At 37.5% G+C, this 15,544-nt stretch overlaps 1 protein-coding gene and 1 long non-coding RNA gene across 4 annotated transcripts in view; one reads left to right on the top strand and one right to left on the bottom strand.

Annotated features, from left to right (window-relative positions):
- Window positions 1–15,544, bottom strand: part of LOC139977139 (alpha-2,8-sialyltransferase 8B-like) — a 40,799-nt gene that overhangs the window by 1,907 nt on the left and 23,348 nt on the right. For all 3 annotated transcript variants that reach the window (XM_071986251.1, XM_071986252.1, XM_071986250.1), the window contains exon 2: window positions 8,361–8,939. In XM_071986251.1, the coding sequence (XP_071842352.1) occupies window positions 8,361–8,939 (579 nt within the window). The remainder of the gene's footprint in view (window positions 1–8,360; window positions 8,940–15,544) is intronic.
- Window positions 213–3,727, top strand: LOC139977140 (uncharacterized). Its single transcript, XR_011796442.1, has 3 exons — window positions 213–449; window positions 1,177–1,393; window positions 1,920–3,727. It is a non-coding gene; the product is annotated as an uncharacterized lncRNA (long non-coding RNA).

Raw genomic sequence — 15,544 nt, 5'->3', positions numbered from 1 at the left:
ATTGATACATAAGACATCGAACAAAACATCCATTGACTTCTTTTTTCATAAATTCCTTGCATTTTCTTCCTATCAAGCAACATAAACTCCGCAAAAATCGGCTAGATTGACTCGTTCAGGGAAAGCCGAAAACAAATGACGCCTTTTTTTTACCAAGTCGAAAGTGCATGATATCGTCGCTTGGAACTTGCTATTCCACATACAGTTTCTATACACGCACTGTAGTACGCATATACACAGCACAGCATAGCTTATACATATCGCGAAATGGCTGCCGGTGGCATTGACACACAGTATTTAGATAGCAACGGCGAAGAAGTAAGGGAAATGGAGGACATGGTGGACGATCGTGGGGAAGTTTTTCCCTACATGTTCGAACCGGAGACCAGCGAAGAGGAAGCGGGATCGGACAGCGATGTCGAAATTGATCGTCTTGACGGAATATAACGGTAACGTTACGCCAAGCGTACTATACTGTATATAGTTGTGTCACTAGTTAGGCCTAGAACCGATAAATGTTTCCTAACTTTGCTCATACACTTAGCTAGCCAATTTGTTGATGGGGCAGCAAAATTAACATGAATGTGCGGTCGATTTAAGTTAAGGAAGTTACTATTTTCCTTAAAAGTTGTAGCAGCACATGCCCCAGGAACATGTCACACAGACATATTTCATTTGGTTAGTAGATTGAAGGAGCCAATTGGAAGAGTGCACAACAAATTCAGAGGTGGCCTATTATTAATTTCCTAGCAGTTGTAAGCCTAGTGGCAAATTAGTGAAGTTACCACAAATCAGGGAAAGGGTGGGGGGAGGTAGAAGGTGGCACCTCACACCAGCTTTTTGCAATTTCTGCTTGAGCTAATTTCATAACCAGATTTTCTCAATCTAGGGAATGGATTCAGAAGTGGGAAAGAGTTGGAAACGACGCAACATCGGCCTGTTTTATTTTCCTTTGCAGCATTGTCCCAACAGAGGCAAGACTTCTAAGAAGAGGCTACCCCCTCCTTACTAGTGATGTTACTTGTAAGGAGCTTCAACGGTAGATTTCCCTTCAGAGGTGCCCCTTTTCTATTTTGACATGTTTCTAACTTAGTACAGTATGCCCCAATAATTGAGGTTGGTATGAAGTCATTGAATTGGCTCTTTATTATTTGAACTGGTTTGTATTGTTTACAGGTGTCATTGTGGCCAATGTGCTGTGATGCCTACAGCAAGGGAGTGTAGATGCTGCAGCGAAATAGATAAGGACTGTGATGGATGAAGAAGGTGCTGCATGCATCACCTTACACCCAGGTTTTGAAGCTATGTGCCTGAACCCATTGTTTCTTCAGACAGCCTACTACATGTACCTTCAACAGTATGGTGGACGTGCACAGGAAAACAGGATACAAGTGTAAGTATGGAATACGTTATTTTTGTGGTATACCTTTATTCATTGCTCTGACCTGCTGTTGAGAGATGTAACAATACAGAGGGTGTATTCATAGTTCAGTTTTGTTTCGTTGTGAAAGGAATAACATTAAGATATAGATTTGATCAAGAAAATTTGTGCACCATGTTCAAAACCTGCTTCTGATTAGGTCATTTTGTCCAAAAACTGGTGTAATGCCCTTGAGGTTAACCCTTATCATGCTGACTGACATAGTAGTCATTAACACTGAGCCATGGAACCAAATGCCACACAAAAAATGTCCACCATGCTTGTGCACGATCCATTTACAAATTTTAGTCCACGAGATACAATGATCAGTTTGTATAAATGGCATAGCTAGGCTTACTTTAGGGGAGGCAGATTTAGGGGCCAAGCAAATTCTGGAAATCATATAGAAATTTATTTTAAACTTGACGTCCCCAGATGGCTACCAAGCTTTTGTGTGTCTTCATCTTTTATAGCTAGTTTTCATATGATTATTTTACAGGAAATACAGACACACAGCATACAGACAACTTGCACGGATGAGCTAGCAGTTTTTAGGGAAGGAGATTTGTGTTGTTCTCCCATCCTATGCAGTAAGGAGGATTAGAGAAGCTTTACCATCTGAACAGTATGAAGGATTTAAATTATCAAGACTGTGAGCATGTGGACTGTTTATGCCAAGTCATAGTATCATTTCTGCAAAGTTTTATAGAAACAGGGTTCAGTCCTGTCTGTTTTGTGGCTGAATGGTGAACATTTTGTAATTCCAGCTTACATTTTTCTGGTTCATGGTATTAACTACAATCTTGGATGAAATTTTACATTTTCAAGTTTGGGAAGTACATAACAGTAATAAATAACAAAAACTCAAGTTAATTTTTTGTATGTATTCTCTCTTGTAAGCAAAGCTGTCACTTCTAGTAGCCTGCCAACAAAATCTGGATGATTGAAATCTCAAATATACTAGGTTAAAATAGAAGAATAGTTTGAATAAAGTACCCTAAACCACTATGTCAATGGGATCTGGAGAGCTTAGGCTTTCATTTTAATAAAAGTGTAATGAGAATCAATCTGAAATTGTTCATTAATCCATGGAATATCAAGGTTACTTGATCATAAATGAGATAAAAAAAATCACATTTGATCCCATGCGGGGAACAAACAACAAATTTCTGTCAATTCTTTTCGAGAAAAAACAAAAAATTGGCAACATGTTTGAAACACCAAAGTTGCATACAAATAGTAAGTCAGCATGAAATTTATATTTATGAAGTCTAAGCTCTCTAGAAAGGAATACTTGTCATTGGAACTTTTTTTTAAATATAATGTTATCATTACTAATAGTTAGTTACAATGGAAACCAGATGTAAGTAAAACTTGAATGTAAAACTTTAGCAACTTCCCTAAAGGCTGGTAGCGACCTGTTAATTAACACTGCTCTGCAGCTGTGCCATACACCATGTGAACAGACGATTCACAGAGTCGATTGCTCCCCACTACAATGAAACAAAATTAGAACTTGGGAGGCCATCAACTAAAGTACTTCAGCAAAGTTTTTGAAATTTGCTTCGGTGTTGTCTAATGGCATCCTCATTGTTCGGATGAACATAGGAGCTTGCAAGGGGTGGGGGCTCTTTTCTGACAGGAACAGGACACTCCTCTCCCAGAGTTCCACTTCTGCAGAAGTTGTTGCAAGCAGTCAAGAAGTTCCCATACATAATCTGTAGGATAGTAAAGATATGAAGAATAATATAATAATAGTTCATAAAAACATACCATTTAGATAGAGGCATTCCAATCACTCCATTTCGGTCAATAGGCATGGCACAGTTGTCGGTCAAGTCTTTGGATGCCCAACTAAGGCGACAGCTGAGTACACCTCAATTGGTGTGGATACATGGGTCAGGTTTTACCTGACAACTTGTGCCTGAACAATTCCAATATATTTTTTACTGATTACAACAAAAACCCTACACCTGTTTGTGCACCTAATATTATGGATTATGTAATCTTCAGCAGGATGTGTGGTCATTGTCTCAGTAGCTTAGCCACTGTTTATGTAGTAAAGTAAACATGTGGACAGAGTAACATCCTGTCCCATCCCCTTGTAATCCATGGTAAAAAAGTGTATAAGATGCAACTTTCACCATTTGTATTCAGTAGCAGATATCCAGCCAAGTGAAGATATAATATACTCTGTTAAATCCAACTACTTGTTTGTGCCTTTATTTCTTGTTCACATACAGCTGTGACAACTCTACCAGGTACAGTATGTATATGCTAATTGAAGTAAAGACTGATGGCCTCACCACACATTCCAGACTGCCCCACAGTGTTGGTGTCAAACTTTCCAGAAAGTTATGGCACCAATTGATTTTCCAGACTAATCTACAATCAATCTTGAAAATTACCTGTTCAGATGAGTTAACTGATGGAGTGTAGTCCGGACTACCTGGCGGTTTTTCGGTGTATCTGTATCCCGATGTAGATGCCACAGCAGCAGACGGACCATCATCGCCACTGTGAGATGGCCCTGGTTGTTTTGATGGTGTTCTTGTCTCTGTTGGTCCAGTCAGCAACTTCAATGGTGGTAGGGGGACCAGTGAACACTGGACTTCTACATGTGTTACATTCACTGAAAATTAGAATAAATGCTTATTATACCACACACATACAGTAGGCTGCTCTTGGACAGGGGTCAGCTGCCTAGATGGTTCACTTATCTTTTCTGAAGGAGAGCATATCCTCCTGCTTTATGTGGCTGCAAAAATATGGGCCACTCACACCATGAGCATTGCAAATGACTTCAGCTTGGTTTCATATAGTATAACTACAATGTAATCTCCCTTCTCTCAGTAACTATAGCTGTAGCCTTTATATTTTCCTGTGAAGCCATCAGGTATAGCCTCCTCAACCACTCTCGTCAGGCAGGCGGATATGATGGATAAAATACAATGTATAGTATCCCCTAGTCAGCCTGCCCGATGTGCAGTTTTAATTGCTATTTTGCTTTCAACGCGTACTGTTTCTAAAATTTTGGCCCTGTACTCACTTCTGCTGTAGAATACTCTATAGATGTATGAAAGTTTTCCATTCTTCCTTGTGTTACCCTAGCTTACACTTCTCTACCACATTTTCTCCCCAACCCCTCTGCCTCCTTTTTGTCTGGTAGCTTGCCCCCCCCCCCCATATACATGCCTCAATGTTTTACTGGTGGAGATTCCTTGTATCCCGTTCAAAACTGACTACTTAAATCTTTAATGCCTGTCACCACCCTCCCCTCGCCCATTTCCCAACTGTTTTTCGATAATATCAAGCACATGTCTATAAGATCATGCTACCTTTAGATAGAGATGTACATTCTGCAGAATCCTGCCTTTATTTTCACTGCAGTTGGTTGGGGAACAGCTTCTAGATTAATCTAAGTATTGAAAATTGGAAAAGAAAATAACAAGGAAGTTATGAAAGTTCATTTAAGAAAGCAGTTTGATATGTTTGAAAGTACCTGTCACAAGCGTTTTCTCTTGCAACAAAAATTGCAGCCCTACCAACAAAAATGGCAAAATATAAGGATGTCATTTACTGTGAAACATATGAGCTATGACTCTGAGTATATAGATAGGTGGGAGCACATTATAATATTGGGCAAAATGACATGTAAACATCTTATGCTTGTTATTCTGGATTTTTCATGACGTACCACAAATGAAAGTTAATATAGCCCTAGCCTACGCCTAACTTTATCGTCGCCGTACCTAATTTAGGGCCTAACTAACTGAACGAAATTATAAGAATTAGCCTACTGTAAGATAGTAATAATACCAAGTTAGTCATTGTTGTAGTAGGCCTAGGCCAGAAAATACACTTACTCTTTTTCCGATCCAGCTTCGCAACTACTGGTCTACTTGTTTCTATATCTCCTCGAGATTTGAAGATACTTTCTCCAAATAGAGAAGGAACGGCATTGTCTTGTAGACGGCGAGCTGTTGGTGTTCCGAGTCCAAGTTGCGCGGATAGGCGATAGGAATCGAAACTTTAACTGGTGAAGGGCGCACTGCACACATAAGATTCGCTCGAAGGTCCAAGCCAATCTTTACTTATAGGCAGCTAGGCTGGCTGAGTGCACTGGTACTAAGCTATCGCTGTATACAGTGTTTGACGAACACGAAACTTTCTTGTACTGTTGTGCACCCATTCTCATCTGATATTTTGTTTACTGTTCGTGACGTATTGTTTACGGCTTTGATCTCGGTTAGCATATTAAGCATACTTAGTTTTGGTAACATTGGCGGTTCCCCCCGTGACGTCATTATCTTTCGGATTTAGCTTGGTTATTAACTTAATTAAAACAGCAAAGAAACAATTGTGGAACTCCAAATTTGGAATATAGGGTTTTGATATGTAGCTTTTCAATTTGTGTAAGTTTGAAGGAAATCTGTTACGTGTCACTTGACCTTTAAAGGATTACCTGAGTACGTTGAGAAATGAAACTACAGATAATCGGGTTTCCCAACGTCAAGTTTGGTTAACTATCGTAATGCCCAATGCATTACATACATGTTTTATAATGTAATAAACTAATACACAGTACTTTACAGTGCCTCGCATATACCTCTCTGTGTGCTTTTTTTTCTTGACCCGCCATGCGGGATCCAAAACGTCACGGCCAAACGGCTCTACCGAACCTTCCCATTCTGACAAACGAAACTCAAGTCCAGCGAGCCAAAAAAGTAAATACGCCCACCGACCTGCAGTGACAAACCCCCAACCACCAACTCAAACATTCAAAAAACTACAAAAGGACGACCAGCACGCAGCGAAACGAAACACCCCCTACCCAGCACACCAGCGTCCAAAAAAGGCAGCCCCAAATAAACGGCGAAAATTGCCTTCAACCTGAAGGCGAATGTCAGACTTTACCGCCTCCAGGACTGCCTGTCAACTGGCAAATTTCCCCCTAAACACCACATCACATCTATTCCTCCAAACAAGTTTTTTTCACAACAGAACAAACACAAATAATACGGTGCAACACAGCAACAGGAGAAACTGGAGGATCTACCCATATTAAACAAAACCCTGCCCTACCGACCAGGAACGGCCTCTCGCTGTGTTCATGATCATGTATGGTTTGGATGTATAGTGCGTAAAATTCAATAACAAAGAATAACCCTTTTTTTCTACAAAAAAAAAACAAGCGTCTCCTTTTTGTTGTTCATTTGATCCTTGATATGTAACTGTTCATCGCGGACACGGCAATTAGAGCGGTTTGTAATTGGACTTATCTATTGGTTAATGCCATGAGCGATATTTTCTTGGTGCTTCACATATGCCTCGTTCCAATATTTCTAGTTTGCGAAAAGAAAACAAGTAACAAGAACTTTTATATAGATGATATGGATCCATATTTAGAGAGTGAATAATCCCTTAAAAGTCACACTGAAAGTTAAATTCCAGCGGTTGTAGTTCTTTGCTCAATAAACTGCTATAATCTGTCTGTATCCTTAGGCCACAATCACATTATCATAACATTTTATATGACGAGATATAAGTTACTCAAATTTTGGGTAATGTTTGTGAATGCATCGAACAATCGAGTGAATCTTGCTGTCGATGTCATTGCGCTGCAAGCGTTAATGTTCTTTTACCCAATGATATTGTGACAATATCTGAAACATCGACAGGTAAACAAGCATTCCACATGCTACACATTTGGTGTCTTTATCAACGAAAGACCGTACTATGAGGGGACATCACAGACCCCTTTTTTCGAGGGAATCACTGGAGTAACATTGGAGGAGGAGGTTGAGTAATTACTCCGAATGGGTAACACTTCAGTTATAGGGACACGATATTGATGTGGAGTTTTCAAGTAACAATACAAAATGTAAATGTCATTGCTTTATGTATTTTAAGGAAGTGTGTTATTACCTAATCTGTAGAAAATATCAGCAGCAAGTGCTTTATTCACCTCAGCATATGATAACATTGAATGCGTTGTATTGGGCTGATGTGGCTTTATTCAATGATTACAATACTCGTTATTAAAAACTTAACCTCAAATGTTTCTTTATTGTTTGCCAGCAAAGGAATGCAGTACGTGAAAACGTTCTTGTGCGGTGTGCGTTGTGCGGTGTGCGGTGTGCGTTGTGCGCTGTGAGTTGTGCGGTGTGCGTTATGGGTTGTGCGGTGTGCGTTCAGGACATACCGATGGGGATCATGGCGTATTTATTCTTACACTCAAACTACACATAGTTCCATTCAGAGTTATTTATGTAGAAGCAAACTTATGAAAGTGCACATGGTTGACTTGATTCTTTATCTTTACATAGGACGGTGTCAGCTTCGCTTAAGCTACGAGTATGGGTTATGGGAAATGCAAGACCTTTTGTAAGGACAAGCATAATTATGTTGAGCAGGTTTTCCAGAACCCCCTACCCCCCCCCCGCCCCAATCACGCTAGTAGAGATGGCCCTGCGTTGTGCAACAGTGAAGGGTTACACTCTCCCCTTATACAATACATAACAAGACACGTGTACCCGCAACCACGAGCCTTTAGGTTAAATATCATATCCATACCTAAAAACTGCATCAGGCACCGTCATGTATTTTGAGCACACCCCGGCGTCTTTTACATATGAAACCTTGTTCAGATCACTTTGGTAATACAAATTTCACATGTGTCCAAAACAATATAAAGGGTTTAATTTCGAGACGCTGAATTGAATTGGAAAACCTTGAAGGTTACTGTTCACATAATACAAAATTAAATGAAGAAATACACTCAGGTTTCAATACCTTACCACCTTTCCCAACAATGACAGAGGCAACATATTGTCACATTTCGAGCATTCATGCTGAAACGTTGCATAAAGGCCGAGTCTGTCATATATAGCACTTTTGAATACGTGAAAACTGAGACATCATAAGTGTGTATACTTACTTCTTAGCTAAACCGCCAGCAGTCTTGTAGCTGAACGCAAACCTGGTATTTAAGTTCTTCTTCTTAACGTATCCAGCTATATCATGAAGCTGTTTCGAAAATGGACTCCCATGTGGCAATCCTTTTGCAAACCAAAGAATACTATCATTTAACGATCGAAGATTATCCATTATAGAGTCATAGACCGTACTGTTATCAGGAAAAATGGTATCGTTGAATATTTTAGTTGTCATCTCACAGTTGATCATCATTAGCGTTGTCTTGTTGCCTACGTCATCACTGAAGCCTTCTGTTTCCGCCATATTCGCCCTCATGACGTAATTATGCTTGTCAATCTCATTGCCGCATTTACTCTTTAAGAGTATTCCACTATTTCCTACTATTGCACATTTCGGCTGCATTGTCAATGTTTCGAACGATGAGTCTATTTCGTTAATGGGACACTGTTTTCTTTTACTAGAAAATCCCTCCTCTTTGCGCTTCCATTTGTCAAAGGTTTGTTCGAATAACATTTGTTTTGGCTCAGCGTTTTTATAGACGAAAATAGTGATATCCGTAGAAAAACAGGTTTGCATAGTTCTGAAAGATAGAGTCAGAGAAAAATAATTCTACGTACAACGTAAAAAAATGGTTAACATGAGGCTCAAATTAATATACACAGTATACGCAGTTTTGTGGTATCAGGGTATACAAGACGGAAAACAGAAATAAAACAAGATGGAAAAGTTGTACATGGAATGACATTTCGAAAACATTTTTTTCATCAGACATGTTAAAGCCCTTCTCAAAAACATACGATATATCACGTGGTTATACCGTGCAAACTTTTTTATGTAAAAATCTTTCAAGGCGGTCATTTTCGTAGGTTTGCTGTTTTGTGGTATAACAAACCCTTGTTCAATATAAACACATATATATATATATATATATATTTATATATGTTTATATATATATATTTATATATACATATACATATATATTTATATATATATACATATATGTATATATATATTTATATATATATATATATGTGTGTGTGTGTGTGTGTGTGTGTATCGCTAAATGTATACTTTGGTCGATATTCCATGGTAAAAATTGAGCCATTTCGTGGAATTCTACATTACGTCGACAATTTGGTGTCCACGTATATTTGAACAATATTTTTCGACCACTCATAGGTACCTATCACACAATGCAAATGCTTGTCCTTGTTTCGGAGAGCGCAATTAATTTTGTGTCTAACTCCCTTCTGTTTAGTATGTGTTCTTCAACCATTAACCAAGTGTTGAAGTTGAATGACGTGTAAGTTAGTGATTTCAAATTGGGTCATTAAGAGGAGTTCAGTTTTTAAGTGTTTTATGGAAAAGTTTGATAGGTATACCCTCATTTCAAAGCTGTCAATAGTTGTATCATACGCTACTGAAACAATTGACACAAACACTAATAAAACTTAATGCAACACAGATATGTAAATGTAGTCCTTACTCTTGGCATGAGTGAAGCATAATTTCTACTGGGGGTTATCTCCACAACCATATAAAACACAGGCTGTAATATATAACTTCCAATGCACATTTTAATATAAAGTGATCACATACATCCCCAAATGTGTTATCAAGTTTCTAACTCACCTTCAAGAAGGTTATTTTTTTTTCTCTATTATTGTATTTAGATATTAAACTAAACTGCTAGATGGTACTCCAAAAGTTATGTTGTATAAAACCAAATATTTTGTTAACTTATATCTGCATATAGCTGCATATTTTAAGCATTTTCATATCTGGTATTGCATAAGAGGCAATATTAATTCTCTGGTATCAATTGGGTTTATATAAATTTATTTGGTACGTTTCAGTATGATTATTTAAAACTTAACTATCACTGCCTTGTAATTGTTTTAAATTGAACAAGCCAACTTAAAAGAAAAGTTATGTTTTGATTTTCATAATATAAATATTTCATTTCTGGTCTCTGGAAAGTGACAGTTCATGCTGGATCTTTATGTCAGCTACTCTAGGCAACATGTGAGTGCAAAGTATATTGGCAGTAAGGGATATCTTTCCATTTTATCAGTGTGATCTTATACTCCGACATCACTGGGGTGAGCCAAAACAGCACTCTAGAAAGACCTTCAGCCAGAATAAGTAGACTGCTTCAAAACCTTGTGTTGCATACGATATATTCTGCATTGCCCCCAATATGGTCGACTGCCAATTTTCTTCGATCTCTTGTACTGACATCCTGATGGCATAGTTCCTCGAAGAGACTTTTAACTTTCCTTATCACATCCTGATGTGAGTTACTTGGCAGTAGGGGATATATTTACATTTGTCAGTGTGATCTTATGCTCATCATAGTTCCTCAAAGAGACTTTTAATCTTCCTTATCAAGATTGAATGCATACTATAATGAGATTGTAACACTCTTCTCTATGGGCATACGCATGCTTTCCTTTGGGAATGTTTGAATGTGTACCTCCGCGTGTTAACGCAGCATGTAATGGGGTTCTGAGGATGGTACATTCCCTCTCAGAGCCTGGAGATTTTTCAACATGAAAACCTACATGGAGCCACTTGGTGCACAATTTTTACACTTATGTGAAACAAAACAATTTACTTGTCGGGGGGGGGGGGTCGGGGGGGGGGCTGTGTGCATGTCATAAGTAAAAAAATGGAAATTGTAGAAATAATAATAGCTACTTGTTCCCATTCCTCACCATCGGAGAGCTCTTAACTGCCATATATTTCTGTTGCACTGTGCTGAAGTAGCTAGGCTAGTCAACTTAACTAAGAAATCTATTTCTCCCTCGGTTCAAGATCACTAAGATCAAGATGTATTCACACTCATGTTTTTGACTTTAGAAAAAGTGGAGGTATTATGTATGTTTCAAACTTCAACTGCCTTGAAATGTCTTATCATGATTGTTGTTTGGTTGTTTTCAAAAGGGAAACAAGTTGTTTGTTATGGTTTGTCTGCCTTCCTTGTTTTACTTTTGCATGGTAAGCTTGATTGTTTCTTAGAGGAAGTAATGTAATTGTGTTTGCAAAAGACAGGACCTACTTTAATGTTTGGTGTTCTTGTATTGTATGTGTGTATGGAATTTATAACATTGTATCGTTTCATGAGCCCAAATTGTGCAAAGCAATCCTCGACAAATAATTTAATGAGTCAACCCACCTGTTTTTGAATTTCTCGCACCATCGAAAAATCCACTGTCCATTTACGACTTTGGAGAGAATTGACAGTTGTCGACCAAAGGTTGGATTAAGTGGTATATATATATATATATATATATATATATATATATATATATATATATATATATATATATTTATTTATATATATATATATATGTATGTATATATATATATGTATATACATATATATATATATATACATATATATATATACATACATACATGTATATATATATATATATGTATATGAATAACGGACGGCTTTAACACTCTAGTGAGACACAATAATTAAATTAGGTAAGTAATTGGAGGTAAAACAGCCAATGTTCGGTTTTTGCTGAGCTTTCGAGCAAAACTAGGTCTCCTTCAGTGCATGATTACCGAAAGTGACAAGGAGTACCAGGAATTGAAACTACTCTATAAAAAAGAGTGTCGGCATGTTTGTAAAGTCAAAGCGACTTACTGATTTCTGCTGGATTTAGAAGAAGTTATGGAAAATCCGATTTTTTTAATCCGTGTCGGGTTATTTCAATCCGATTCCGTTGTAATTTCAAAGGAATTGCTTTGGTTTATCTGGCAAGGCAAATCGTTTCTGATGTTTAAACCGAATGGTGACGTGGTCTTTAGGTTTAGTTCTCAGAAATGTTCTTTTCCTTTTCCAGATTTATCTGTCCAAAAATCGTTTTGGTCAATGACAGTAACAGGCAAATTCTCAATTGAATGATTTGGGTTATTGAATTGATTTGCAACAGGTTAGTTGATCTTTTTAGTTTTGTTTGGATATATATATATATATATATATATATTGTTGTCTGACGATCGCTATAACGCGTGAAACTCCGAGTAACAACAACTAGTGTTCCACTAGTTTCATCTAGTATCAACATATATATATATATATATATATATATATAAAATGCTAATTTGGATCAACCTGTTCCAGATGTGGAAATTGTTAATAGTTAAAGTATACAAGTATTAATATGGTCACGACAGCTAATTGTACAAATGTAAGCAGTACAGGTGTGTACGTCTGCATGCCTTCGGGTATACATGTCTTTAGTATACTTTATGGGTAGATGCACGCTGTTACGAGCTTCACGATAGTCAAACATGGGTCTAACATGTTATGGTTTTTGTGTTAAAGGGCGACATAATGCAGAATTCGGGTTTTCAAATGTTTAAGCCAAGATAAAATTAAGAACTATATTACTGTTTGTAGATAGCTATTTAGGTCTTCACGATTCACCTTTGAAATATGGCCAACCTCTGGAATGCTCCTTGAAGGTTCGGTTAATAATGATGGCGACTCCTCAGTGTGTCGAAATGTTAATTTTGTTTTGTAAATTCTTATAACCTAACCAAAAACATTCTTTTAGTTTTATAACAACAGATGACATTTCAACACAAGTTTTCCTTGCGAAATTTGTAGTGAACTTTAAACATGTCATACTAGGCCATAACAACATTTAAACAACAGCAACAATAACAACAGCAGAAGGAATGTCTAGCGTAACAATAAGCGTGGGAGGAGCTAGCATAGACCTTTTAAATATTGTCCTGTGTGTTAGGCCTATCCTAAATGCACTTTTGTCGTGTCTTAAAATGGTGTGGTTTTGTTTATGCTAATTGTTTCTAGTATGTAAGGTAATTTTTTGAGACAGGCATTTAGTCTTTAGTTGGTCCCGCACGTTGATATTTGTATACCCATTTATAGTGCATAGCATATATTGCACCTGGACAGAGCCTGCTTCTCCTTTTCTCGCCTGATCCTGTTTTACCCGCAACCTATATGTATATATAAAATTGGACATTATCACTGCTCTAATCGTTGACCAACTTATAGTGACAAAGAACTTAGTAAACAGCTGTGCAAAGTTAATAAATATACCCAACGTCTACGAAGGAACGATGAACTTTTTGCCCATACATTTGTGTGTGTGTACACGTATCGTTGCATAGCTCATACTTACATGCACGGTTGTAGATGAAATATAGAAGATTGGCAGGCCTATCGAAGAACCCTACAAAATGGACAGTGAGGAAGGGGGGGGGGGGGATTGAAGAGGTGATATACACGATGATACACGAGATACGGATGTAGGCTACTGTTAAATGGTAAAAAAATGACGAATATATGAATAGGATGTAAATATGGGTACACACAATGATAGCGTAAGGTTAGGCCAAAAAGTATAACGAGTAACGATACTAGTTTGGTCAAACGGAACTTAATTAGGACCTAGGTCCAAGTGAGGCCTAGCATATGGCTAAATTTTTATGGTAGCTGCAACTAATGAATCAAGAGTTTAATTAATGTTAGTATGACTAATATTGCTTACATGACTAACATAAGGCATTGGGAGCTAGCTTGACGCCATATGACCGTGCATGACATATATTAAAGTACACCTTTCTAGTCTACGTATTAGTTCTTTACTAGCCTACTTACTACTTAGCCTAGCTTACTGGCAAATATCATAGGCCTAACGTTAGGCTAGGCCTTAGAGCAGCCACTAACAGTATTAATCTACGTTGCGCGTGGTTGATACTGATACTGGTCAATCGATCGTAATTATGAATACAATATACATTATTTTTATGTTGAAGAAACATCTATTGACAAAGCCTTCTTCTCAGCAGGAGCCAGTCATAGGAGTTTCTCAATATCAACACGAGACAAGCAATATGCCTGACATAGACTAAAGCGATGACAATGAAAATGGCTAGCTTCACCCAGCAGTGATGCAGATGCAGATGAAGAAGACTTGGAATATGAAACAATACTGAATCAGCGGCTATATTGATTACTAGACGGAAATCATCAGGCAAAGCTTCTCCAATTACAAAGAGAATAGCTGATGATACACATGGATTTATTAACAGTATTGAAGCTTATACAAAGAGACAGTTATCAGGAGTCTTTGATACTTATGGTGATCTCTGACTATACTGATGCAAACAGGAACTCTAAAAGGCATTAATCGCATCAGATTTAAAGTAGTTTTCTTATTCCTAACTTTTCATTGTACTTATATCATCCATTACATCTTGAAAGTGGTATGTTCAGAAACAAAACTTATAGTGTAAATGTTGTTTAAGAACAGATCATCAATTTTTACTTCTTTTGTTCTATCACTTAGCTTTCAAAAAGACTTAAGTGAAGCATGATATCAGCTAACTTGGTTTATTCATCCAAGGTTATGTGTGTACTTCATACTTTATCAGCTAAAAATACTTTGTGTACATAGATTTTGTTTATAACACCATCACAATAACGTCTTACAAAATCAATTGAACAATTTACAAATCTGTACATAGAGTACTAATATGACATGATGATGGTACCCCTAGCTTTGGTTTAGCATCACAATGATCTGGTCTTAGTTAACCAACCTTGTTCTGACAAAACCACATTGTAATTAAACCTCTTGAGACATGATATATGTGCTTAAATTGCAAACTTTTGCGTTTGTTTTATATTATTGAATTAGTATATTAGTTATAATTAGTGAATTAGTATGGACATCCGCCATGTGGTCATCCTTCAATGCAACTCTAGACTTGCGCCCAAATATCAGGTTCTGATTCAGGATCCTTTAACTGTTAATTTAATGGGGTTGTAATGCTTGTATTTTCTTGACTTGAGAAAAAAACCGACAAAGTAACATAAACACATTTGGCAGGAGAATCAATGGGTGGATGAGAGTAGCGTGTTACAATAGCAATAGGTGAACGAGAGAGGCATGTTACGATGACAATGATTGGACGAGAGTAGCATGCTGTAATGACAATGGTTAGACGAGGGTAGCGTGCTACAATATCAATGAGTGGACGAGAAGCATGCTACGATAGCATTTCAGGCAACTAACTTCTTTGACAGCGTATACAAACCTTTTGTTTTGTCATTGCTATCACGGATATGAAGTTATACAATTGTACTTATTTTCCTCGAGTTGTTCAATAAATCATTATTCAATATACTGT

The sequence above is a fragment of the Apostichopus japonicus genome, chromosome 12, assembly GCF_037975245.1.
Source record: "Apostichopus japonicus isolate 1M-3 chromosome 12, ASM3797524v1, whole genome shotgun sequence".
NCBI classification, from domain to species: Eukaryota; Metazoa; Echinodermata; class Holothuroidea; order Aspidochirotida; family Stichopodidae; genus Apostichopus; species Apostichopus japonicus.
Note: the sequence above shows the minus strand (reverse complement) of the source record. Positions and strands in the feature narration are given on the sequence as shown.